The sequence below is a fragment of the Drosophila innubila genome (assembly GCF_004354385.1).
Source record: "Drosophila innubila isolate TH190305 chromosome 3R unlocalized genomic scaffold, UK_Dinn_1.0 2_E_3R, whole genome shotgun sequence".
Taxonomy (NCBI): Eukaryota; Metazoa; Arthropoda; class Insecta; order Diptera; family Drosophilidae; genus Drosophila; species Drosophila innubila.
Genome location: NW_022995380.1, coordinates 24771545 through 24793547, shown reverse-complemented (window position 1 = coordinate 24793547; position 22003 = coordinate 24771545). Strand labels below are relative to the sequence as shown.

The 22003-nt window shown below is 39.3% G+C and overlaps 7 protein-coding genes across 17 annotated transcripts in view; 3 read left to right on the top strand and 4 right to left on the bottom strand.

The window, feature by feature from the left end:
• LOC117792096 (RNA-binding protein Nova-1) overlaps positions 1 to 7311 on the bottom strand; it is a 37742-nt gene extending 30431 nt beyond the window's left edge. For 9 of the 10 annotated variants that reach the window (XM_034632065.1, XM_034632072.1, XM_034632062.1 and 6 more), the window contains exon 1: positions 7268 to 7311. The gene's annotated coding sequence lies outside the window, so the exon portion shown is untranslated. Of the gene's footprint in view, positions 1 to 3336; positions 3363 to 7267 lie in introns of all 10 variants that reach the window. The other variant, XM_034632063.1, reaches the window with a different exon arrangement.
• Positions 7312 to 8005: 694 nt separating this feature from the next.
• LOC117791397 (alpha-mannosidase 2) lies at positions 8006 to 13075 on the bottom strand. Its single transcript, XM_034631135.1, has 6 exons — positions 12839 to 13075; positions 12364 to 12766; positions 11562 to 11697; positions 10044 to 11504; positions 8918 to 9977; positions 8006 to 8757 (listed from the first exon to the last, which is right to left on the bottom strand). Exons 1-6 carry the CDS (start codon positions 12950 to 12952, stop codon positions 8584 to 8586), a joined length of 3348 nt encoding a protein of 1115 aa, XP_034487026.1. The 5' UTR covers positions 12953 to 13075; the 3' UTR covers positions 8006 to 8583.
• Positions 13076 to 13249: 174 nt separating this feature from the next.
• Positions 13250 to 16283, top strand: LOC117793060 (two pore potassium channel protein sup-9). The gene is made up of 5 exons (XM_034633436.1): positions 13250 to 13653; positions 14035 to 14190; positions 15004 to 15065; positions 15153 to 15553; positions 15617 to 16283. Exons 1-5 carry the CDS (start codon positions 13473 to 13475, stop codon positions 15888 to 15890), a joined length of 1074 nt encoding a protein of 357 aa, XP_034489327.1. The 5' UTR covers positions 13250 to 13472; the 3' UTR covers positions 15891 to 16283.
• On the top strand, positions 16210 to 18067 carry LOC117793059 (tubulin beta-2 chain). Of its 2 annotated transcripts, XM_034633435.1 has the most exons (3): positions 16210 to 16283; positions 16336 to 16801; positions 16867 to 18067. In XM_034633435.1, exons 2-3 carry the CDS (start codon positions 16409 to 16411, stop codon positions 17812 to 17814), a joined length of 1341 nt encoding a protein of 446 aa, XP_034489326.1. In that variant the 5' UTR covers positions 16210 to 16283; positions 16336 to 16408; the 3' UTR covers positions 17815 to 18067. The 2 variants fall into 2 exon arrangements, with proteins under 2 accessions (XP_034489326.1, XP_034489325.1); XM_034633434.1 differs by having other exon boundaries at positions 16222 to 16801.
• A 311-nt stretch (positions 18068 to 18378) lies between these two features.
• Positions 18379 to 18738, top strand: LOC117789800. The gene has a single exon (XM_034628935.1). The coding sequence runs from the start codon at positions 18383 to 18385 to the stop codon at positions 18578 to 18580; it is 198 nt and encodes a 65-aa protein (XP_034484826.1). The 5' UTR covers positions 18379 to 18382; the 3' UTR covers positions 18581 to 18738.
• On the bottom strand, positions 18609 to 21438 carry LOC117789796 (LMBR1 domain-containing protein 2 homolog). The gene is made up of 3 exons (XM_034628929.1): positions 21234 to 21438; positions 19432 to 20772; positions 18609 to 19376 (listed from the first exon to the last, which is right to left on the bottom strand). Exons 1-3 carry the CDS (start codon positions 21402 to 21404, stop codon positions 18747 to 18749), a joined length of 2142 nt encoding a protein of 713 aa, XP_034484820.1. The 5' UTR covers positions 21405 to 21438; the 3' UTR covers positions 18609 to 18746.
• LOC117789799 lies at positions 21422 to 21960 on the bottom strand. Its single transcript, XM_034628934.1, has one exon. The coding sequence runs from the start codon at positions 21741 to 21743 to the stop codon at positions 21462 to 21464; it is 282 nt and encodes a 93-aa protein (XP_034484825.1). The 5' UTR covers positions 21744 to 21960; the 3' UTR covers positions 21422 to 21461.
• Between the last annotated feature and the right edge of the window lie 43 nt (positions 21961 to 22003).

Here is a 22003-nt window from a genome sequence, read left to right as displayed (position 1 = left end):
AAGAGAGGGAGCAAGGCATGAATAAGATAAGTTTATTGTTCAATTCAATTCGGCTCAAAATCAAAAGTCTATTCGAGTTGAGGAAACGAATAGGTTTAATACACTCTTTTCACTATAAAGTTATCGTACGTTCTTACATGTATTTTTTTTTTAATTTCAAATATTTTTAAGACAACAAATTTATATGTTTAATAATATAATAATAATATTTATATAAGCTGTGTCGTTGCAAGAGAGAGAGATTCGCTATTTTTCAACGAGATGTACTAAACCCAATTTTAGTGTATATAGGTCCTATTTAATAGAATTTTACTATACCTTCTCTCTAGTATTATTATTTTTTTTGTTTCGACTTCAAAACAACTAAAATTATAAGTATCTATTGTTGAAATATATACTAGTATATTGTTCAAACAAGCAGTTTTACGGCTCAGACAATTATCGGTTCAGTCAAAGCTTTTCTCATTCTCTTATCACCGCACTTTAAACTGTCGACTACAACTTGCATCACCTTTCCAGACAGCCTGAACGCACACTCTCACACACACTTGGGCTCAGCTAATCAGCGGAGAATTGGAATCACCAGTTGGCTGTTTGGCAGTTGCCAAATAGGTTAACAGCCGTTTCGTGCCTTTTGCATGAAAATTTTGGTGTGCTGCTTGTTTACATAAACCTTTTTTTTCGTTTCGTTTCTCTGCTAGCACTTTATGTACCCTTTATCCAGATAGAAAAAAGCATCGCCGACTTATGATCTCTGCCTGTCGTTGGTCTTAGTCGATATGAGCTATAATGAATAACATCCAGTGTTGGGAAATGGAATTTCCATATAGAGCTGTAATTTTTAAAGATACTTCAGTCGGCAAAAATATCCAACATTCCCTATCCGGAAGTCTATCCTGTTAATAAATTCCAGGGAATCAAACCGAAACAAATTTAGGTTACTGTTTCGGTTCCGTTACGTCCCGAAGCAACAATTTCGCTAATAGGTTCTATTTCTGTTTATTTCTTTCGGTTCCGGTATCAGTACGGGTACGTACAATTTTGAAATATTAAAATATTTTAAGATATCGTTTTATAATAAATATGACATCGAAGTAAACAGACCAAGAGCAAAAAAAAATTTTTTGAAAGAATTTAAAAATATTTGAATGCAGAATGTATTTAGAGGCCAAATCATGATCAAAATGACATTCTGCTTGAAAATCGGTTCAGTTTTGATCAAGCTATGACAGTTTGAAGTTGGTCAGACTGCGGACTTAGCCACTTTACAAGTCAAAATTTTTGTTCAATTTCACATGATTTTTTACAAAAAAATGAAAGGTCTCAGAATCAAGTTTAAAGTGTTATTTTATACTAATTAGGATATAAGGAGTTGATAAAAAGTATCAACTTGAGATTTAAAATTTTGAATTTTCGAAATTTCAAAGGGGGGACCCTTAGCATCGAAATCAATATCTAGTAGAGTCTAGAGGAAAATATTTTTTTTTAAGAATTTAATTAAATTTAAATGCAGAATAAATTTAAATGCCAAATAATGATTAAAATGACATTCCGCTTAAAAATCGGTTCAGTTTTGATCAAGTTATGACAGTTTAAAGTTGGTCAGACTGCGGACTTAGCCACTTTACAAGTCAAAATTTTTGTTCAATTTCACATGATTTTTTACAAAAAAATGAAAGGTTTCAGAATCAAGTTTAAAGTGTTATTTTATACTAATTATGATATAAGGAGTTGATAAAAAGTATCAACTTGAGATTTAAAATTTTGAATTTTCGAAATTTCAAAGGGGGGACCCTTAGCATCGAAATCAATATCTAGTAGAGTCTAGAGGAAAATATTTTTTTTTTAAGAATTTAATAAAATTTAAATGCAAAATGAATTTAAATGCCAAATAATGATCAAAATGACATTCCGCTTGAAAATCGGTTCAGTTTTGATCAAGTTATGAAAGTTTGAAGTTGGTCAGACTGCGGACTTAGCCACTTTACAAGTCCAAATTTTTGTTCAATTTCACATGATTTTTTACAAAAAAATGAAAGGTCTCAGAATCAAGTTTAAAGTGTTATTTAATACTAATTAGGATATAAGGAGTTGATAAAAAGTATCAACTTGAGATTTAAAATTTTGAATTTTCGAAATTTCAAAGGGGGGACCCTTAGCATCGAACTCAATATCTAGTAGAGTCTAGAGAAAAATATTTTTTTTTTAAGAATTGAATAAAATTTAAATGAAGAATTAATTGAAATGTCAAATAATGATTAAAATGACATTCCGCTTAAAAATCGGTTCAGTTTTGATCAAGTTATGACAGTTTGAAGTTGGACAACTCTTTGACCTAGCATCTTCACCTTCAAAGAACACGAGTCAGAGCTCGATCGGAAAAACTAAGGCAGTTACTATTGGCTACTGGGTATATTCAAGTCGAGCATTTTCGTTGGTCCACTTGACGTCGCTTTAATGTGCCCACTGCTCTATTCTCTGACTGAGAGGCGTTTTCTCCGTTTGCTTGGTTTGCACGGTGCAGCGGCAGTTTAACCCACATACTGCTAGGCTAGGCTGCTCTACGGATTACGCAACGGGCGCGGGGTACGACTAGATTGGGGAGGAGGTGGGGCCAGCGCAGTTGGGCAATGTAAATGAAACGAAACGACAAACAACGGACAATTTAATGCCTATTTGCATTTGACAACAGCAACAACAACAACAGGAGAGCCAACAAAATGTAGAATCAAGTGTCGGGGTCTCACAATAAACGAGTAAATTAACGAGTGGAGGAGAAACTGAAAAAATGGCAGTCAAATCACCGAGAAGAGCGCAGAGAGGAGTGCGGGTAGAGATGGGGATGCAGCTCAGCTAAGCTGCGAGTGACTTTGATTAGCTGAGATCACATATATGCACATACACACATACATATATATGTATTACATTAGTATTTATAATTTCATTAGATTCTGAAAAGATAAACACAACATACATACATGTATAAAAAGATGTCTGAGAGTGAAACAAGAGACAAAGATACTTTTCTAGTTATTATGTACAGAATGTCAAGTAATTGTTCTAGCAAACAAAAATTAACATATTTTATTTGTATTTTGTTTAAATTAGTAAGCCCTTCTTCTAAGAACCATAAGCTATACAAAAATATATGTATGACGAAACAAAATAAAATATGAAAATTTGAAATTTTGATTAAACAATTACTTGACCAGCTGTATATACTGTAACCCACTATATATTTCATTTCTATCATGTAAGTTTCTTTTTGCTAATACTAGATTGAACTTATGCTTACATATAGTATTTGTATGTATATGTACATATAAATATATTCACCTTTTTGCAAGGAGTCGTGCATACAGCTGCAATTATTTGAGTGCGGGGCTATTATAAATGTACTATATATGTTGTACTTGTAATTTATATTATTTTTATATGATTTTAATTCAAATAGTTATTTACGTGTACACTTTCGTATCTTAGTTATATTATTATATATTTATTATTGATATTACTTTTTATACACACGACTGTTTATTTTGCTGTTGTTGTTGTTGTTCTAGTTGTTGATGATATAGTTGTTGTTATTGCTGTTATTTTAGTTGTTGATGTCGATGCTGGATTTATTTGATTTCGAGTACTTTATGATAAATTTTAAATTTGTTATTGATTATGTAAAGTCGGTATGGGAAATTACACACACACGCACTCGCGTCTCACACACACATTTGATCTAATGAAATCCCCGATAATTTCAAAACAACAATCGAAATTCCAAATAAGCGCCCTATTATCGATCTTTAGTTACATATGTACATATATCGAATGTGTGCAATTGTTTTACCTTTGTGAACATGTATGTATATGTGCAAACTTACATACATACATATGTATATGTGAATGTATGTTCATATGCAATACACTAATCACTTGCTATAATTTAAAATATAATATGCAGTTATATTTTTTTTTATTTTCACGTATGCGTCACGCGCTTTCTCTGCGTGCTCGTCTCCGTCTCACGTTTTATTCTAACGTAAAAATATGTCGACTGACGACGCGCCGTTGAATTCTGTTGCTGTTGCCTTTTGCGAATAACGGACCTGCGCAATGCACACGGTCCTCGGCAATTCTCTCTTGCAACACGGCTTGAACGTACACACACACACACACAGCAAACGAAAATGGCGAAATTGAATTGATGTTTGTCTGAGAATTGACTTTACTAACTGGACAGCACTATAAGTTGCACTCTACATAAAAACTTTAAAAAAAACGTTAACTTTTTTTTTGTTTTGTGAAGCACGTGTGGCAACCTTGAAGATCAGCTTAATAAAAATATCGATATATCGATAAGTTCGTTTAGGCGCTCGACTAAAGGCTTTGTTTACATTTTGATATTTTCATTTTAGCATAACTTTAACTATTTAAAGTTGGCTTACTGTATATTATTATTTAAAATGACAAAATAAAGTGGTTGCTTAAATATATTTACACATTTTCTTTTGCATAAAAAATATATATTTTTGTGGATATTTACTTAAATTCTTATTTTATTATTCTTGACCATGGATCTTAAAACTATTTCGAAAGGGCAAATAATTTTCATTGAATTGAAATATGTGAATTTTTATTTTGTGAAAACACTTTCTTGACTAACTGTTCATACATATGCATGTATTGGATAACTACTTTGTTTAACAGAACTAGCAATAAGAAATCTCTAAATTAAATTAGTGCTACTATTTTATGTTAATGTAACTGCACTCTGCAAATGTTAATGTTATGTTAGCTATAATGTTACTATTCTCAATAGTCTGGAAAGGCATCAAAGACGCACTTTCCTACTCTCAGCTTACACTGTTGTATGTAAGTCTGTTGCCACGTCCACGTGCCAGTCTGATCACATTTGCTGTGTACATGTGACTGTGTGTCTCTTGTATTCATACTGCGTATCTTTTCGCTTCGCGCGCATTTCTATTTCCACATTGAATCTGAACGTGTTTTTTATTCGCCTGCATTTTGCTCAATATTTTACATTGAACTGAAATTGCGTTGTGGGCTGTTTGTTTTAAAATTTATTTCAATTATATTTAATGCCATGTACACACACACACACAGACACAGACATGTGTATGTATGTACGTTTTGTCGCCACTCACGGGTAATCTCTCATTCTAATGCTCGCTCTCTTACAGCTTTCAGCAGTTGTGCTCTCTCGCCTAAGGTATGGTTCTCTCATTTTTTTTATTAATATCTTACTCTCTCACTCTCTGTTTCTCTTTGACTGATAATTGTGTGTGTCTGTGTGTGTGCTGTTGGTGCTTATTAGGGCACTAGGTTTTCATGCAAACCTCGGAAAATTGCTGCACACTCCGACACACACACACACTCTGACAGGAACACGCAAACAGAAGACATTTTGGGGGCAACTTTTGCATTTCCTGTGCCCCTAAAAAGAGCTTTCAACAATAAAGCGACAAAGTTGTCCATACGCCACGTTTGCCTTCAGTAAATTGAACTTCTATTGAATGCCAAAACCAAATTGTTTATGACATAATACAATAAATACATACACACAACGCACATACATCCACATATAAAATATATATTTTTTTGAATGTAAATATACTCTGTAGATGAATGCTCTCGCGCCATATGTTTGAACGCGTCTACTGGCGAGGGGAGTAGAATATGGAAGATTTCATGTTTGTTAGCTAAATATGAAAATCCCGCATGTGCTTGTGTGTGTGGGACTGTGTGTTTAACAATAACGAGAAAAACTCGTTGGCAAACAAATGAAAAACATTTAAATAAAATATACATTATGTATACGCGCTGTGTGCGCTGCGTTTTATCAGCTCGCAGCTAGCGAGAGAGGTAGAAAGAGAGCAATGGGCAGAAATAGAGAGTGAGAGCGACAGACGGAGTGGTAGAAAAAGCTTTGCCACTGCTCGCATACCAGCACACACACAGTGCGAGTGTGTGTGCTGCTGCTTTGACACACTTTTATATGACGTCGTTGATTTGAATTTTTCGTTTGCACGCTCAATTTTTTTGTGTGCTTATTTCGTTCTTCTTTGGGTTTGCCAGCTTCTGCTTCTTCTGACTTTTGTTGTGTGTTACTTTTGGCATGACATTTGACCATTGGAATGAGCTGAACCTGCTGAAGAAGTTTTGTTGTTGCCAATAATTATCACATGTTGTTCTTGTTGTTATTGGTATTGGTCTTTGTTTTTGTTGGACCAGCTGCTTCCAATACGAAAACACCAAATTCGTATTGGAATACGTGATTGTTCTTGTTGGGCAAACGATTAGATTTTTGGTGTTAATTAAATTTTGAACAGCTTGAAAACTAGCGCATTTCGATCATGGTAAACACACGAACACATATGTACATTTATGGATGTGATACATATGTGTATGTAGGTTTGCTACGCCTTCCAAGTGTGGGCTCGGGTGTGAGTATTTATGTAACCAGCATGGCAAAGGCAAAGGCAAAGACAAGCGAACGAATGAGTGAGCGAGCGAGTAAAGCGCTCATGCCAAGGCACACATAGATACTTTTTGGCATTGAAACAAAACGTAGTTCACAAAAAGCACACACGCACACAGATACACGCATGCATGCACACAGAGAACGAGGGAACACACAGATACGCGCACACAGCGACAAAACTTAGAAGACGGCATAAAGAACGTTGAAGAAACTAACATGCGACGCATAAACACACTTGCACGCTTCGACACACACATACACAAACACACACACACACATATATACGCGCAAAGAGCTTAGAGAGATACATATACATACATATGTACATACGATTGTACATGTATGCAACTATAATATTTAAAGCGCGTGTGTGCATTATTTAATTAAATTTTTTAGACGACTATTTTTTTTTTTGTTCAATTTTGTTCTTGTGAAATCAACAACAATAACAACGACAATAACTCTTATTGATTTTATAGCACATATTTTCTTTTCAAAGATCATTTGATTAGATACTCAAGTTTGAGTTCTTTTTATACATATGCATATATATATGTACTTATACATATAACAATATAAGTTTGTAAATATATATACATATGTATGAAAATCGTTGCTGCCGCTTGTGGGCCACTTTGAGTAAAGTACATACACAGTATATAATTATTTATTGTTTTTATTATTGCACAAACACTATCTGTGCGTATGTATGTTTTTCTGTATTTCGTTGTAATATTGTTACATATGTAGCATATAAACAAAACTCACTGATGACGGCGCTCTGACTCTGACTGAACTCAACTGAACTGAACTGGACACTGAATGTGCTTGTCGTATCTGAAAATTGTTTTGCCTTGCACGATTTCTGCGCTTCTCCATCATTTCTCTCTCTCTCTCGCTCCCTCTCTCAGTCTCTCTGGCAATCTCTCTGAATTTGAGATTCTCTGAGCAGCTGAGATTTCTGTACAGAACTTGGAATTCCGATGGTAGGTTGGTTAGTCAGTGGTTGCTCACACAAACACGAACACACTCAAACACACACAGATACTGGGAGAGCATTGTGTATCTGTGTGCGAAGAACGCTATTGTTGTGTTAGTTTTAATTTTGCTTTCGTTGCCCATTTCGAATTGGAAGAGCGACAGCAATCAGATTACTCAGCGTACTCTCAATCAGTCCCTCTCTCTCAGTGCCCCACTCACACTCGCTCTCTATCGCTCTCTTCGGCGCTCTCGTTTTGATTATCGTCAAAAACAACCACTTTACGCTCAACTTGAATACAATTAGAATTTCCATTGGCATTTTCCAGGCAACACGCGTTCAAAGCTGCATCAATCTAAATCGCATTCAATGAGAATTGAATTGAATAACAACAGAAAATATAAATACGTATATTCTGAAAAATTGTATCTAAGAAAAACTGGTTTTAAATTGTTCTTAAATTGACCTAAAACCTATAAGATTCAAGTTATGATAAGCATTAAAAGTGAACCAATTGGACAGGAAAATTAATTAGATATATATTATTTTTATTAACTATGTTGTGTTATTATAACCAAGGGCAGAAAATCTCAAAAATGTGGGATAAGACTTCGAGCCTTGATTCTAACTGACAACTAGATTTACATACATATACCATCGTAGACAGATTGCATTAAGAAATTATCTTATTTAAAGGAATTACCTGATGAATAGACCCCACAATTTCTATTCAGTATTGCATTCGAAATTGCTGTGACTAAGCTTATATTTTTAATACATATTATAATTATTATATTCATTAAAATTCTAGTCAATTTAATATAGTCCAGTATCAATAGATTAGAAATTGATGACCTGGCTCGAAATTGCGAGAGATTCTACACAAAATGTATCACACAAAAAATAAGTTAAAATTATTTAATACAATTTTATAATTAAAAAAACCTGTGAAAACAGAGTTTGTCAATTATAATTCGTCAATTAAAACATTAAAATTTACGTAACTTGAGATTCACATACGAATGATGTTTGCTGTGTGGTCAACTTTTGAATTATTAAATAAAGTTTGTGTTAAGCTAGGATATAGAAGATGTTTTTCTTGAGTTCAGCTGTGATTCTTGGCGCTATAACTGATAATGTAGGCTTCTGTCTCCATTGGACACGGAACGGTTGCTGTCTTCCGCTCGAACTGCTCCAGAATTTGCAAGAATGTTAATGTGGAGCGATGGCAGCTAACGGTGGGTTGATCATCATTTTGCAGCACATTGCAGACATTAAACTGTAGAAATAATATATATTCATAAATATTTATGGTTTTTTCGTATACAAGACAAAAAACATGGAACAAAAACTGGAAAATTGAACTATAAATAAATACAAGTGTCATTGTCTAGCGTTTCCAATTTTTTTTCCTTATTGGGTATAGTCAGGAAACATACCTTGTCTTCTGGGGGCTCCGCATTGCATTGCAGCAGCTGTGTGCGATGTAAGACACATCCTACACGCTGTATATTAGCGGTGCTTTTTGATAGACGACGCATCACAACCACGTCCAATTCCTCATTGGCAGGTACATGATCGTTCCCAAATACATCCTGTGCCCCCGTCCATTCATTTTCCGAATATATAAATTTATCCAATGGATCTAACAAGGCTTGGGAAGCCTTGTGGGCAGCGCTTGTTAAGTAGCTTCCGGGATGCGCTTCTGATGGTCGTTCACAGCCTATGATCTTTTCAAGTACTAAGCGATAAATGTGTAGAACTGGTTTATTGTCCAGCACGCCTTGGCCAAGACCTCGTTGATCGTCGCTGGCCAATCGACGGTCTTGCATGATTTCCAGCTCTCCCGGTGCCAACGAGGAACCGCCCAGCGGCTGTCCTGTTAGCAATGTCAGTCGCATGTCAGCGTCCTCAATGAAAATTGCCGATGGCACTGGATAATAGTTGCCTTGAAGTGGTAGCTTATCTAATCGGCGGCGCTTGATTATCTGCAGACCATTCAGGTCCGTGTAGAAGAGGTCACCGCTGTCGATGTGTGTTTGCACGCGCATCACAACCTCTGTGTTGTCGATATCACCAATGTCCACCAGGTTGCGTATTTCGGGCGCATCACCACGCAAAATGGTCTGATGTATCACTTGGGGCAAGCCCACACTCACATAAGACTCCAGTTTACCCTCGCTGACGAGGACGACAGGTGAACCACCCATCATAGACATCGCAGGTCCATTTGGCAGAAACAAATAAGCACCAGACTTATCTCCATGTGAGCGAGTGCCATACTTAAGAAACTTCAGATGGACAGGCACATGGGGACTATCCGGATTTAACTGCATTGATTTTAGCATTCCACTCTCGGAGAATGCCAAGGTGGGACCAGTGCCCACTTGTAGAGAAAACTCACGACGCTCACCAAACTTGACCTCTTCCGGATATTGGCCCAAAGGCACCGAAACCGAATTGCTGTTGAGCAGTAATTGGGAAGCGAAGGATGTGTGGCTGTATTGATAGAAGATAGAAGATACAATAAACACTGGGGCAGATTTATGATCTTGTTATACATACGCGGGCTTCGACTCTGAGACAGTTAGCAAGTAGGTGAACAATCCCATTGGCGGTACGCGTGCCTTGAATATTATACGATATTTAGTTGTGGATCCTTGTGGATTGACAGTCTTACTGAGCGTGTCATGGTGCCAGCTCCAGACAGGCGAGACCTGTGCCGTAACAGCATTCCCTGCTAAATCGCTAACGCTTATAAATGGACTGGATACGTAAAAGTCCACGAGTTGTTCGTTCCAATGTGGCAGCGTGTTGTGTAAGACAACATGCTTGGTGGGCAGCTCCTCGCCCAGTATGATGGTGGTGCGACTCTCCTCCACCCCGACGCCGGGCCAGCGTGAGTCGTCCAATGTAAAATAGTGGAAATTGAAGTCGGGACTATAGATTGATGGATTGGTCAGCAGTCGATAGATTGCTTGCTGCATTACAAACTGACAGGACTTGAGCGCCTCAACCATACGCATCTCATAGTCCTTCACCACATGCGTTTTGGCGGTGCCTGTAATGCCATCGTGATGCTGAAATAAGGATAGTTCCCTTCGAGCCAATTCCAGCTTCTGGCTAAAGTCCGCTTGTGAGTCCCAGGACTTCCAAGCATGCAGCATTTCTGCTGCCCGCAAGTAATGTGTAAGCACGCGATCCATACGCTTGTGATACGGACGTGAGGTGTAATAACCACTCCAGTAGTTGTCGGCACGATCCGCATAAGTGAAGAAATCGCCACTGAGCGAAGGAAAATTCTGGCCAGGCGTGCTATGCACAGCATCAAAGTACTCCTGAAGTGTGCCAAACTTGGCTTCCACATTAAATGGCGAGTGGGCGTTGATATGCTCGAAGAGCCTTTCATAGTTAACCCGTTGCACATCCCATTCAGTATTCTGCTTGTACCGGAAATCGTCGCCCAGAGGGACTAGAAGCACATTTGTACGATACAATTCCGCTTTCTTCTTCCACTGATCCACCAGTAGGTCAGAGCGTCCAGCCACATTGCTGTCATCGATGGCCCGAGGAGGCACTCGCCAGGGGCAGCTTAGCCCAAAGGAACCCATGCGCTTAAAGTCGAACTGGCAGCAGACTTTGGGATCGGGACCACAGGTGTGTGGAATGTCATAGGAGTAAAAAGGCATCATGTGCGTGAAAAGAGCTGTGGTGCCGCGTGTATCCCATATTTGTCGCCAATAGAACTCCAGATTTCGGTGCTGAGCCAACTCCTTCTTCACCGAGTAGTGAGTACGCTGTATTAGAAGATTCTTGAAGCCGCTTCTTTGCAGAACATAAGGCAGGCTTGCACTGTGACCGAATGGATCAATGGCCCACGAGGAAGTGGGAGTTATGTTAAAGTTTTCCTTTAGCCACGTCTGACCCTCAGTCAGCTGAAGGAGCACATTGCGCCAATGTGAATTGGCCTCGTCCGGCATTACCCATCCCCCTGTCACGAACTCTAGTTGGCCCTTCTTCACAAGTCTGCAAAGATAAAATACTCCGTTAAGTTGAATCACAAGTCTCATTATCTCTGCTTACAATTTCATTTGTTGTTTCTTATGCTCTCCCAAGTCTTTATAGAAGCGCTCGAAATATGATATTTCAGCCCAAATGAATTTCATATCTGGATTCTCGGTTAGGTGGCGCAAAGCATTTGACAAAATGTGTTTCGTGTCTGTCAATTAAAAATATATTGTTTTGAGATAATTAAAAATGTACCACAGTCTATCAAGACTGATAAAAGATGGAATGCTTAAAGTAATGGCAACTGACTTCCTTATTTTTTGAAAGGGTGTGTACTACAAGATTTTGAGACTGATGAACAGATAGAAAACTCCTATAAAATGTTCATTAAGTCGTTGAAAATACTCAACTAAGTATGTTTATAGGTAATCGGTATACATACATATTTAAAATATATACGTGTATATAAGTTGCCGAAGCGCAACTATCATTAGATAATATCGAAACAATAGTTTATGACAGCCAAAATATATGTATATACAACGAGATACCTTTTTAGAATTCTGTTTTTATATTTCGACTGATCGTTTTTAAGACACCTACAAGTAAATGATATAGCAGTCCGATGATAGCCCAATTTAATCAGTAATTTTAAGATGAACGCTCTCCGAAATTTTTTGAGATATCTAAAATATCAACTAAGTTGTCGTTCCAAAGATTGATTTTGTCGGATCGCTTCAATGATTCTATATAGTGATCATATCCGGCCTAGTCATAATAAATTTTGCATGGATTGGAAATTTTCAAACATGCCTCAACAATCGTTTAAATTTTAAATTCATCATATCGAATCTTAGCACTAGGTCTAGTGGCTCACCAGCATTATAATAGTCTTCAAATGTCTGTATCCAGCCGGGATCATTGTGCGAGTGAGGTACAACGAACACTTTTAGCTTATGATGACTGTTGTACTTGAGGTGATCATATTTAATGTTCCAGCCCTGCTTCCAGACCCCTCCATCGATGTCCTCAAAAGACATTCGGTCGTACATTTCCAGCATTTGTACGTCTACCTCTGGAACTTGCCGCACAACATCCATACATTCCCCACTGTCATCTACTTGTCCGTTGAGAAGGTGTGGGGGAAGTATATCGTCGTTATCTTTTGTCTTTGCCGGATGCTTGGCCAAGTTAACAGGCAAATTTCGCTTTTGTTTAATACGCTCCTGTAGACCATTTTCCAGCTGATTCACATTGCCTTCGAGCGCGACATAATTTGACTGTTGAAATGTAAATTTATTGATGAGTTGTTCCAACACAGACACACACACACACACAATCAAGCACATTACCTTTTTCGCATTTGGAGCCGGTGCCGCAAAATTAAGGATCACATATAGACTGAGAAAGATAAGCAGGCAGCCACAGCAAATGAGCAGCGCAAAACGTCGACGAATGCGCAGCATGTCTGTTCTAATTGGACATGGATTCGCACTATTTATTAAAACAAGCGAACCTGCAGCTATTTAAACTTTTTAAATAGACTGCGTGGTTTTTTCGCATAAACAAAAGCCAATTAAACCGACTACCCGATTGTTATCGATAGTCGATATGTAAAAAAAATGCTGCCAACTTGTGTCAAAGCTCCAGAAATAACAGCCCTGCCTTTCATGAATCGTTTTGCCCGCAAATTGCGTCGGTTATCAGTTAATTTTACAAAATAGATTAAAATAAAATTGATACTGTTAGTGCTGTTAAAATGGCTTCTCATGTGTCAATTTTAACCTGCTCAGCGTTAAGAATTTAAAGCTGCTTTAATTAATTGCGTTGTCGTCGCACTGCTTTCTGGTTGCATGCGCTCGCAATTCAATCGATTTCTACAGAATCCTTGCAGCCTCCAAGGACTTAAGGAAACAGACAGAAATAAATAAATATTGTTAGATTTGACTGAAAAACAAAAGTGCGCCCCTTGAATCCCATAGTTAGATGCGAATTGAATCCTACCGCGATACTGCTTTCGAATTTGTTGTCCATTGCGCCATGAAGCGTCAGAACGTTAGAACACTGTCGCTGGTGGTATGCACATTTACCTATTTGCTCATCGGGGCGGCAGTCTTTGACTCGCTTGAATCGCAAACCGAGGCGAAGCGTTGGGAATTTTTGCAAGGTACATATATTATCGATCAATATATATCCCCGGCAATATTCAAATGCACACACAAATGCCCAATTCACGTACACAAAAATGAAACACAAAAAATACAACTAAAATTTCGACAAATGTAAATCATCTTCATCTCCCTTATTTAATTATCTGTAAAACAGGTTAATTTTCATATTTTCCAATAGATTACGAATTTACTATCATACATTTCAGAGTTCATACCAAACACACGCACATGCATACGTCGTTTTTATTTAACTTTATAACATTTACATTTTGAGAATCATTGCCAATTACGAGTATGTTCATTTTGATTTGTTAATTGGCCAAGAATTTGTGATATTGATATTGGAAATCGAATCAAATTTTGTTTTCATGCCGTAGCGGTCAAGAATAATTTCGTTAAGAAATACAATGTGAGTGCAGAAGACTACCGGATGATCGAAATAGTAATAATAGAGAACAAACCACACAAGGCGGGACCTCAGTGGAAATTCGCTGGCGCATTTTATTTTGCCACTGTGGTGCTGGCAATGATTGGTAAATATTATTAAAACTATTAATTCCAAAACAATACATCAACTATCTGTTTGTCTCAAATGAATCAGCAAATAATCTTAAAAATATCTTGAATTAGCAATAAAAAAAGGTAATCTTTGGCCCTTGCAAAGACTGATCATTCCTACGACTGTTATATGATATAGTATGCTGGTTAAACTACGACTAAGCCAAAACACAATACTAAGATGAGATATCTAAAAAGGAAACAACAAAGTTTTTTTTATACCATTTATACCCTTATCTCGAGATTACATTTTTTTTATAGTGATATGCAAACTTTAAGTAAAATAGGGAACGAAACAAAAAAAAAGAGAAAAGATTCATTCTTTAAATATCATAGAAATTATTTTTATAATTATTATCATTTCTTCCAAAATATTGCAAAATAGGCAAGTTCCATTTAAACCGAAATATCTTTAAATCTTCAAAAAAAAACTATCTTTTGAAAATTATACAGAATATGAAAACTTTATTGTAAAGATAAATACTGGTATTAAGATTTGACCTGTATATATAAATGAAATATAATCAGGACGGTTCTTAAAACAGAAGCAAATACAAATTATTTTTTTTAATAGTTTATTATATTGCAGTACATTTATTTGATATTTAAGAAAATAAAATTATTTATTTATAAGAAGAATGAACTATTACGATAAATTTTTTTCGTGTAAAATAAAAATCCACAATAATTAAGTGGACTATTATAATTACGAGTAGTTGTTGGATAGAAAATGTATATGGTATGTATATTGATTTAATTATTCACATGTAAACATCGGCATATTACAGGCTATGGACACTCCACGCCGACAACCGTGGCTGGGAAGCTATTTACAATGTGCTATGCTATGGTATGATCTGTCCAATCCCATGCTGTGCCCAAATTAAGTTGTTCCTAAATCTAAGTTATATTGCTTGTGATGTATTTTTAATTATAGGTGGGCATTCCTTTGGGACTGGTTATGTTCCAGTCCATCGGTGAACGTCTCAACAAATTTGCATCCGTGATTATAAGACGAGCGAAGCGAGCAAGTGGAGCACGCTGCACGGACGCCACGGAAATGAATCTTATGCTGGCCACTGGCATGTTATCCTCGATAATTATTACGACGGGAGCAGCAGTCTTCTCCCGTTACGAAGGCTGGAGCTATTTCGACAGCTTCTATTATTGCTTTGTGACGTTAACAACTATTGGCTTTGGGGACTATGTGGCGCTCCAAAATGACCAAGCGCTGACCAATAAGCCAGGATATGTCGCCCTCAGCCTGGTTTTCATACTCTTTGGATTGGCTGTAGTTGCCGCTAGTATTAATCTGCTAGTGCTGCGATTCATGACCATGTAACTTCAGTTATAGACCAGAATCTAGGCTTTGGTATTAACTTGTTGTTTCTTTTCTTGCAGGCAAGCCGAGGACGCCAAGAGGGATGAGCAGGATGCCCAGAATCAGGCTGCTGGTAATCAACCGCTCACATTTGATGACGAATCCACATACAACATGCACGGCAAGCTGTTGGAGAACAATTACACGACCGAAAATGATGAGACCGTGTCCTTGTGCTCCTGCACCTGCATGGGCGGCACACGGTGCCTGAATCACGAGCAGTTTATCGATCCGGATTTTCAGCCAATGGATATTATTGAGAGCACTCTTTGCCTGAAACGTGCATCTGTCTGATACATTCGAGATCAGCTGTTTAAGCCAAGTTAAGACAAGTCCCCACTTAAATAGATGCCAAATTATTTTAGTGAAAGGTTGCCAAATTATACCGACTTACTATAACTGGAGAACTCACTATCGAGGAAAAGAAAAACCATTTATCCAACGTTTACGAATTTTTAAGAACTGTAGATGACCCTTAAACCCAACTGTAGAAATCGCATTATTAAAGAACTTCTCAAATACAAAACAGAAATACTGAATTTGTGTACAAGTAGACATATGTAAATAAAATAGATTTTTTTCCAAACACATGGGATCGAAGTAGTCTAATATTGGGCATTAGCTTTTTGAAGCTGTGCCTGTTTCATTCCAACATCGACTCGACTACGGTACACGTATAGAAAAAAAGTAAGAAAATTATACGTAAAATTCAATTTTAAATCGGTTCTCTGCCCTCCAGAAAATATTCGGAAAAAATAAAACAAGAAAAAATTTAATTCCAATCCTCAATTCAATACACATAACTCGTTACCATGCGTGAAATTGTACATATCCAGGCTGGCCAATGCGGCAATCAAATCGGCGGCAAATTCTGGGAGGTAATCTCCGATGAGCACTGCATCGACGCAACGGGTACATACTATGGTGATAGCGATCTGCAACTGGAGCGCATTAATGTCTACTATAATGAAGCCACCGGCGCGAAATATGTACCGCGTGCTATTCTCGTCGATCTGGAACCCGGCACCATGGATTCTGTGCGCTCGGGTGCTTTTGGACAGATTTTCAGACCCGATAACTTTGTGTTTGGTCAGTCTGGTGCGGGCAACAATTGGGCAAAGGGTCACTATACCGAAGGTGCCGAGTTGGTCGATTCTGTGCTCGATGTGGTGCGCAAGGAGTCTGAAGGATGCGATTGCCTACAGGTAAGTGGTGCTAATGATGATCTACCAAATGGGGCTGTGCTAACTAATTAAACTCGCTTTAACAGGGCTTTCAGCTGACCCACTCTCTGGGCGGTGGCACCGGCTCTGGCATGGGCACATTGCTCATCTCGAAGATTCGAGAGGAGTATCCTGACCGTATCATGAACACCTTCTCCGTTGTGCCTTCGCCCAAGGTATCTGATACCGTGGTTGAACCCTACAATGCCACTCTGAGTGTCCATCAGCTGGTGGAGAATACGGACGAGACGTACTGCATCGACAATGAAGCGCTCTACGACATCTGCTTCCGCACTCTGAAGCTGACTACGCCCACGTATGGTGATCTCAATCACTTGGTGTCGGCCACAATGTCTGGAGTAACCACCTGCTTGCGTTTCCCGGGTCAATTGAATGCCGATCTTCGCAAGCTGGCCGTCAACATGGTGCCCTTCCCCCGTCTGCACTTCTTTATGCCCGGATTTGCACCCCTAACATCCCGAGGATCGCAGCAATACCGTGCTCTGACCGTACCGGAGCTGACCCAGCAGATGTTCGATGCCAAGAACATGATGGCTGCCTGTGATCCACGACATGGTCGCTATCTAACCGTGGCAGCCATCTTCCGTGGCCGCATGTCCATGAAGGAGGTGGATGAGCAGATGCTCAATATACAGAACAAAAACAGCAGCTTCTTTGTCGAATGGATTCCAAACAACTGCAAGACGGCCGTGTGCGACATCCCACCCAGAGGGCTGAAAATGTCGGCCACCTTCATTGGCAATTCGACGGCCATTCAGGAGTTGTTCAAGCGTGTATCCGAACAGTTTACTGCCATGTTCCGGCGCAAGGCCTTCTTGCATTGGTACACGGGCGAGGGAATGGATGAAATGGAGTTCACAGAGGCGGAGAGCAACATGAACGATTTGGTATCAGAGTATCAGCAGTACCAGGAGGCAACTGCCGATGAGGAGGGTGAATTCGATGAGGACGAAGAGGGAGGCGGCGATGAATAATTTCAAACCGATCTCTAAACTATATATATATAGACGGAATCTAAAGCACACACACATGCGCGCAACCCTGATAAAGAAGAAGAAGCAAACGACCATCTGGTTAATACTCAAGTTGTTACAATTGTGTTATGTATTTGTTACAAATGTTACAGATTTCAACTCCCATTTGAAGGTGCGACACAAACACAGACGCAGACACACACACATACATGCATGTCATTAAAGAAGTTCGAAATTCGAATGCAATTTTAAATTATTATGATTTTTCATTGTCTGGCAACGCTGCTAAAAACTGTCACTTTCATGGTGCTATTATTATGCAGGTTGAATCAAAAGCTCTGTCGTAGGACAAACGGAACTCAAATTTTAACTGACCTTAGTGTTACTTTTATTTATATTTGCTCTTTTAAATGTTTACTGTATAACAAAATAAAATCAAGCCATTTTAAAAGACTATTATCTAGACAAACTTAAATCGTTTGACCTATGAAATCGAGAGCGTTCGATGTGACCTGTATAGTTACACCATGGCCATGTCAAAGGCTTTGACTTGTCACTGACTCTGGACATGTCTTCGCACTGGCCCGAGACGCCTCTAACATCGCGATGTGGCTGTGTTCGTGGAAGGAAGAGCATCAGAAAACATCCCATAACGGAACTGCTCAAATCCAAGGATCATCAGATGTCGAGCTCTGAAGAAGACAAGACTGCAAGAAGTCGCTCCTCTTCACTGAGAATGGTTGACGTCCTGGCTGACAAGAAATAGAAGCGAGCATACCAAGAAATATATAGACTACATTAAACGCCTTAGCTAGAGTTATTTTATTGAAATGTGTACAATATTTGTGACAAGGAACAGCAGCGGAGAGGTTTTAACTTAATAATTAAATTAAATTAACTAAATCAATTGCAATATTGCACGAATTTCGAGTCTAAACATCATCAAAGAGTCCACGGGGTGGTGGTCCAACGATGCGACGTTCGTTCTCAGCCTCGAAGACTTCATCCTGTTCGTTTGTGCCTCGAAAGCCGATCTGCATTTGTGTGCTAACGCCAAAGCGATCGTTGATCTCCTCTGACAGCGAACGAGGCACGCCGAGAGCCGAGGAGGAGGCAACGGCAGCATAATCAATACTGACATCGCCATCCCGTAAAAGACCATCAGCTGAAGTGCGATGACCAATCAGTAGACTTCCGGCTCCGCCTCCGCCACCGCCATTACTGCCTGCTCCGCGGTATTTGCCCAAATAGTCATGACTGGGCAGAGTGTCGGGTCTGGTAAAGTCTCGTCGCCTGGCCATTGCCTCCTCGGCACGCTGACGCCGTCGCTTTTCGCGTGCTATCAAATCTTTTCCCTCCTGGACTAATTCCGTGGCAATCGTTTCATTCTGCAAAAACTGTTGAAAGCCCAACGCATTCAGAGCACGACTTCCTAGACTGAACCAGGTGGCCAGACAGAACGCCAGCATGCACATTGGAAAATAGATGTTGAAGCCATTCGAGATGATGCCAATCACGTCCATGTGACCCATGATTTGTGTATAATACGTTTCCATTATGCGCTGCAATATAATGTTGTTAAATAGACATGGAATGATCATATGATAGCTAACCCACCTTTTGTATTATATGCGAATCCATGTGAATGAGTCCGAGAAAATTGAGACACATTGGCGGCGTTAGACGACAGAGCAGCATTCCACTGAAGATCAAGCTGTGCTCATTGGTCTGATGATGCGGTGCCAGGTAGTAAAGATTTAGGAAGCGAATCCGAAGAATCGTGGAATAGGTGCAATAGAAGAAGTAACACAGCACCACCATGGAGAACACCTCAATGGTCAGGAAGTCATAGCTACTCTTGGCCACATTTATCACATTGGCGAATATCGAGAGTACCGGGTGCCTGCTGAAAAATGTCAGTTCGCTCCATACGACCATCGCCGACATGCTGGCCGTCAAGACGCACAGGGCTTTAAGGAATGGCGCCTTTAATAGACACTCCCAGTACCATTGGATCGAGGCGCTATATAGAAATCTCTCCAGTTGCGATCGCTGACACGGAAATTCTGTTTTAAATTGACGGTCGGCAGAGTGAACGTTGTTTGCCACATCTTCCAGATGCAACACCGTCTTCACCTGAACGCTCCAGAGGGCCTCAGTGCGTTGCAGAGTTTGTAAAGATTTGATCACCTGCTTGTGTATTCGGACGAGGGCCTTCTCCGAGGGCACAATGGTTGAAGAGGTGCCGCCCATGCCGTTGGCGCCACTCCGGGAAAAGTTTCGACTAGCTCGTTCTTGCAACTCAATGGGAACCTTGCGCATTATTGTCTCCACACAGGGTCGTAAGACGTGATTGTTGGGCACCGCACGACTGATGCATTGCAGCGACTCTAGGACATCATCCACATGCTCCTCCGCCTCCGCCTTATCCGTACTAAGTTTTGCGGCCTTAAAGTATGCATATTGCAGTGCAAATCCCGGCTTGGCATTGTTCCAGAGCGAGCGCGGTACCTCCACTAGGGCATATCCCAACAGAAGCACTAGCAAAAACAGACCCCAAGTGTTTGAGGCCGATGAGGCAATAGCCTTAAGTTTCTGCCAATCCAGCGAGACACCCTTGACAGCAATATAGATGAGCAGTACTCCACATATAAACAAGTAGGATCCGTAATAGATTGCGTTCTCAATCAGTGCCGATTTCAGCTTGCCCTTGATTGTGAAATCTCCCGCTTTAAGGTACGATTGCATCAGAGGCATAATTAACCATGTGAGGAACTGGGAGCTCCAATAGATAATGCGCCATAAATTAGGAAACACTGACTCTGGTACCATGCCCCAGGGTTCCTGGCATTCCTGTGGGTGCAAAGTGCTTGTACTTGTACTTGTGTTACCATGGACATTAGCTGATTCCGGTGCCGGTGCCGGCTTATGCTCCTCCAGACACTGTCGATACAGGGTCTGCAATGAAGAATAAATGTTGAAGATCTCAATTAGTTGAAAAGGGTACAGTTCAGAGAGCACGACTGTGAGAGACTTGTATTCTCTTCTTCCTTTGAATAGAAACTGCGTAAAAATTTTTTATTGAGCACCTAGAACTTTATTTTTAATAGTGACCATTCATTTTCATACCCGTTCGTTCATAGACAAATTCAATATCGGGTATTTTTCTTCATACATGTTTTTATTATTATTTATAACACACCCCCTTAATTATATTAAGATCTGATAAATAAAACATAAACTATGGCTGTTTTCATTTTCCAACCTAAATAATTACAGCGACTTCTATACCTCGACTGTAACATACCCGAAAAAAATTATTATATTTTAAACGGAGTAACAGGTATTTCATAGTCAGGGTCTTAATCCCACACTCTTAGATGTACATGTAATTTTGGCTGCTATTAAGGAGTACTTACAGAAGTCACATCCAAGGGTATGGTGAAGACGATCAGGAAGGAGAAACACCAAGCTGTCAGAACGGAGAGTGTGACGAGGATGTGTTGACGTGGAATGTTGCCATAGCGATAGAGCAAGATGCTGGCCAGGAACAGGGCGGCAATGATGCCGAATGTCAGCAAGTAGGCCATTATCTCGGTGCTGGTGCTTTTTCTAAGTACTAAATTTATTTGGGAGTGGGCCGCAGCCTAAGCGGCAACCATTTGTGCCTCACCAGCGTTCTTGTTGTTGTCCTTGTTGTTATTTTCGTTATTGTTATTGCGCTTTGTGCGTTTCTTTTGCAGCTGTCGAGCAGTTTCCCGATGCATTTCCTCGAGACTCTGCAAAGCCTGAGACTTTAATGGCATCAATCGCGGTTTCACAAACACTAGCTCAGTTTTGTGTTCGAAAAACAATTTTCCCGTGCTGGGCTCAATCAATTCGATTTTTTCATTCACGTTTCTAAGCAGTTCACGCTCTGTCGTCGACATACTAACATAATTGCCGGTCGAGCATTTGTGCAAACATCTAGTTTGTAGAATTTGCACTGCACACACCTGTATCGATCGTCGATGACACAATACAGCACACAGAGAAAGGTATTAATAGGCTTGACAAACTATTTTTGTTGAATATCCAATATGTTGTTATTCCTTTGGGTGAATAATCAAGAATTATAGATTTTTCCCCTTTGTTCTTGCATTCGTAATCACAACTGGCAATGCCAAGAATTGGAGTTGGCAGCACCTAC

Excerpts from the sequence above, each read along its gene's own strand:
- LOC117789796 (XM_034628929.1), bottom strand. The coding sequence starts at position 21,404 with ATGGCCTACTTGCTGACATTCGGCATCATTGCCGCCCTGTTCCTGGCC. Across the intron at positions 20,773-21,233 it reads TACCCTTGGATGTGACTTCT|ACCCTGTATCGACAGTGTCT; the intron begins GTAAGTACTCCT and ends TCTTCATTGCAG. Across the intron at positions 19,377-19,431 it reads ATTCGCATATAATACAAAAG|CGCATAATGGAAACGTATTA; the intron begins GTGGGTTAGCTA and ends ATTATATTGCAG.
- LOC117793059 (XM_034633435.1), top strand. The coding sequence starts at position 16,409 with ATGCGTGAAATTGTACATATCCAGGCTGGCCAATGCGGCAATCAAATC. Across the intron at positions 16,802-16,866 it reads AAGGATGCGATTGCCTACAG|GGCTTTCAGCTGACCCACTC; the intron begins GTAAGTGGTGCT and ends TCGCTTTAACAG.
- LOC117789799 (XM_034628934.1), bottom strand. The coding sequence starts at position 21,743 with ATGTCGACGACAGAGCGTGAACTGCTTAGAAACGTGAATGAAAAAATC.
- LOC117793060 (XM_034633436.1), top strand. The coding sequence starts at position 13,473 with ATGCGAATTGAATCCTACCGCGATACTGCTTTCGAATTTGTTGTCCAT. Across the intron at positions 15,066-15,152 it reads TTACAATGTGCTATGCTATG|GTGGGCATTCCTTTGGGACT; the intron begins GTATGATCTGTC and ends TTTTAATTATAG. Across the intron at positions 15,554-15,616 it reads GTGCTGCGATTCATGACCAT|GCAAGCCGAGGACGCCAAGA; the intron begins GTAACTTCAGTT and ends CTTTTCTTGCAG.
- LOC117789800 (XM_034628935.1), top strand. The coding sequence starts at position 18,383 with ATGTCTTCGCACTGGCCCGAGACGCCTCTAACATCGCGATGTGGCTGT.
- LOC117791397 (XM_034631135.1), bottom strand. The coding sequence starts at position 12,952 with ATGCTGCGCATTCGTCGACGTTTTGCGCTGCTCATTTGCTGTGGCTGC. Across the intron at positions 11,698-12,363 it reads TGAAGACTATTATAATGCTG|ACACGAAACACATTTTGTCA; the intron begins GTGAGCCACTAG and ends TTTAATTGACAG. Across the intron at positions 8,758-8,917 it reads CGGAGCCCCCAGAAGACAAG|TTTAATGTCTGCAATGTGCT; the intron begins GTATGTTTCCTG and ends TTATTTCTACAG.